Source organism: Conger conger, chromosome 13, assembly GCF_963514075.1.
Source record: "Conger conger chromosome 13, fConCon1.1, whole genome shotgun sequence".
Lineage (NCBI taxonomy): Eukaryota > Metazoa > Chordata > Actinopteri > Anguilliformes > Congridae > Conger > Conger conger.
Window position 1 is genome coordinate 11977092 of NC_083772.1, and position 3779 is coordinate 11980870.

General features: G+C 40.2%; 1 protein-coding gene across 1 annotated transcript; it reads right to left on the bottom strand.

The window, feature by feature from the left end:
• Positions 1-1599: 1599 nt before the first annotated feature.
• LOC133107326 (odorant receptor 131-2-like) lies at positions 1600-3161 on the bottom strand. The gene is made up of 2 exons (XM_061216317.1): positions 3023-3161; positions 1600-2555 (listed from the first exon to the last, which is right to left on the bottom strand). Exons 1-2 carry the CDS (start codon positions 3159-3161, stop codon positions 1600-1602), a joined length of 1095 nt encoding a protein of 364 aa, XP_061072301.1.
• Between the last annotated feature and the right edge of the window lie 618 nt (positions 3162-3779).

Genomic DNA, 3779 nt, shown 5'->3' on the forward strand with positions numbered 1-3779 from the left:
ATAACAATTTAAAGCTGGCAGCTGCTACACGCCAGATATCCATCCTCCCCATGACTGCTCCATGAAAAGTACTAAATGTTGGGATAATAACGTAAATGTTTTGGGCAAAAGGGTACACACAAAACGAAAATATACAAAATATGCTAATTCAGGCAATCGCTTCAAGTGAGTATGCAAAACCACAGTTTGTGGTTGAAATTAGGTAGGAGCACAAAGACACATACGCTTATGCTGTACCTCAACATTGAGCTGAACCATGAATATTTTCCTTTGTTGTCATCAGCAGGTTTCACTATCTCCTACAATCTGGAGCTTTTTTATGGGAATCCAAAAGTTCCCTACATCCAGCCATGAGATTTCACTCAGCATGTTGCAGTTGTGCTGGTTTGTGATGGTCGTGTTGGTAAGGAAACATAAAATGTACATGGTCAATAATAGACTTATTTTTTAAATCATATTGGTCCTCTGCTGCTGTAGACTATCTACTTCAGAGTTGTGACATATTGTGTGTTCAGAGATGCATTTACATACATTACATTTTAGTCATTTGGCAGACGCTTTTAATCCAAAGCGACTTACAAGTGCATAGGTTCTACCATAAGTCAGAGCATCACATCCAGAAACTAGCAAATACACAGGAAATGCTGTTCTAAACATAGTTGTCATCAGAAGTGCATTTTTTTTTTTTTGTTTTTTTTTTTTGTTGGGGGGGGGTTAGACAAGGATAGGGATATCAGAAAGGAGGGGCAGGGGAAATCAGGAGGGAGGACTAAGGTAGAGTTTGAAAAGGTGGGTTTTGAGTCTGCGTCGAAATAGGGGGAGGGATTCTGCTGTTCTGACAGTGGTAGGCAAGTCATTCCACCACTGAGGAACCAGAACGGAAAACAGGCGTGAACGTGCAGCTCGACCGCCAGGTGCACGTAGAGAGGGAATACCACTGTTGCATACCACTGTTGTAATGTGTGGTTATTTGTGTAACTGTCACCTTCCTGTCAGTCTGGCCCTTCTTCTCTGATGTCCCTCATTATCTATGTGTTTCTGTTGTTTCCACACAATTGGCTGATTAGATAATCACATGAATAAGTAAGTGTATAGGTGTTCCTAATAAAATGCTCAGTGAGTGTATCTCTTGATACCAAGCTGGGCCAAAATATTCTCCCTTGCTGTGATTAGCACGATTTCCTACAATCAACACTTGTATTGTCACAAAATGATTTAAAAAAAATGGGTGACCTTTTTTCTTTGATTGAGAAGAGGCCATTTAAAGTTTGGGACAGACAGGTTGTGCATTAATTAATCTTAGAAAAGCTTGACCTTGAAAGAAATTAGTTAGAAGGCAATGGTTTGCTGAATTGTAATTATGAAATATAGGGGGCACACGATCCAGGATCCTTTGGTTGTTTAGATGAAATTTATGAAATATAAAAGGAACTAGAACATGCAAAGGCTACAACACACTGCAATTTATGTCCACATTTTATTAATTTCCCTGCGTCATTAAAACTCAAGTTTACAGTATTACATTCCCATTCTTTTTTAGGTCAAGATACAGTGTACATGGAAGTCTTCTTTCTGGTTTTCTCCTGTACACAGTCATCCTCAGCTGCTATGTTTCTCCAGAAAAGGGCTTGCCCTGCACCTCATGTAATATTTCAGGGCAAGGCTAAACTCTTTATCCCTGAGGCCATAGATAAGGGGACTCAGGGCCCTTGAGATAATAGTAAAAGCAATGAAATTGAAGAATCGGACAGGTATGAACACATGTTGGCCTTGCTTCCTAACAACAGCCAATATATAGGGGCACCACAGGTTAACCATGCACAAAACAAGCTGTACGCCATGGAGCAGGAGTGTGTGTCGCCCCTTTGATACAGACTGTTTATTTTCTCCTGAGGCAGCGTGGGCTGCCAGCATGATCTTTGTGTAGCAGAACAGTATTATCACTGCAATAATAAAGAAGTCCATCTGATTAAAGATGATATGCATGAGGTGGTGCCACTCAGTCACCAGCATGATCTCATAGTAGCATGAGGTGGGCTTGGCAAAGTAGCTTGGTGGGGCTGTGACAGTGACGATAACAAGATCTATGATGACCTTGACAGAGCTGAATGCCCAGATGATAATGATGGCAGCTATGGCCCTGCCGGTTGTGGAAATGCTGGCATGTCTAAGCGGCATGCAGATGGCCACGTATCGCTCCAGACACATAGCGGTGATGGTGTAGGGTGTGTTTTTAGTGCTGAACCCCATAAGAATACAGAGCACAACACAGTGACCCACAGGAATTTGAATATCCAAGTAACTAAGCAGCACCACCAGGTCTGTGAGCAGCAGGAGTATAGAGTCCATCAACAGGGTGTGAGCAAACAGGATATAACGTGTGTCACTGCGGAAAGCCTGCTTACTGAAGAAAGTGAAGAGCATGAAGATGTCGATGTAAATAAAAAACCACACCAGCACCTGCACTATGGCAAACTTCGTCCTCACCTCCATGGGGTCACGATCAATAAGTATGAGCTCCTCGCTGCTGCTGTTCTGATCCATGGCTCGTGTACCTGCAGGATACTGGAGAAAACGTGAAAAGGAGCAAATATTAATAGTGACTAAGACAGTACTTCTTGCACTAAGCATGCCTCTTCAATACTGTTGTTCTGACTCATGAAAGAAAAACTATTTTAGAGAAATAATCACAGACTATATACAGAATATTAAAATCCATAATTCTTTCACAGAACAAATAATTGTCTCGACAATTTTCCCTGAAATCTGTTTTAAAGGAAAGATATGTACGATTGATAAAACAGAATATATTTAAACCTATTTTCCCTGAAATATGTTTTAAAGTAAAGATATGTACAATTGACAGAAATATATTTAAAGCCACAGGAGTAACCCACAGGTATCAGAATATAGAAGTAGCTAAGCAGCACCATCAGGTCTGTGAGCAGCAGGAGTATAGAGTCCATCAACAGGGTGTGAGCAAACAGGATATAACGTGTGTCACTGTGGAAAGCCTGCTTACTGAAGAAAGTGAAGAGCATGAAGATGTCGATGTAAATAAAAAACCACACCAGCACCTGCACGTTGGCAAACTTCATCCTCATCTCCATGGGGTCGCTAGAAAGTAGAACCAGCTGCTCACTGCTGCTGTTCTGATCCATGGCAGGCACACCTGCAGGCTACAGGAGAAGATAGAGAAAAAAGCAGCTATTCATTGTGACTAATGCAGTACTTCTCACACTCTCAAATTATACAACATGAAGTGATGTTTGTCCCATGTTTGTAAGTGGTGTTTGCCACATGGTATTCTTTAAATAAGCCGTTAAAACAAAAGTTTACTACCTTATTTTCCATTTTTGGATAGTTGTATTTTTTCAAATTAGAGAATAAAATCCATGCTGCAACTAAAGGTTGAATGGTCAGATTTCACAGTCCTACATGTATACACAACTACCCAATGGTCTCAAGCATCTGCTCATATAATAGACTGCATTTGTAGAGAAAATATTTACATAAAAGTACCAACAAAATAGTTCATAAAGGCTATTAAGTTAACTCATATTTAAATATAATTTCATACTACCTTGACTAATTCTTCACACCACACTCACAGCAAAATGACAAATGAGTCTATGGCTTCTTTTTATAAATTGAGGCGGGGCCAGATTTTTTTTTTTCATTCTGTTGAATATTAGTCTATTGGTTACAAAAGTCAGTCAACAGGGCCCATTGAGGAAATTTGTTACATGGGACCTAATCAAGAAGCCATGAATGTTTGT

Bases quoted from the DNA above. Each gene is read 5' to 3' on its own strand.
- LOC133107326 (XM_061216317.1), bottom strand. From the start codon at position 3,161: ATGGATCAGAACAGCAGCAGTGAGCAGCTGGTTCTACTTTCTAGCGAC. The intron at 2,556-3,022 runs GTAAGCAGGCTT...AGTATCCTGCAG, and splicing joins CATGCTCTTCACTTTCTTCA to GTACACGAGCCATGGATCAG.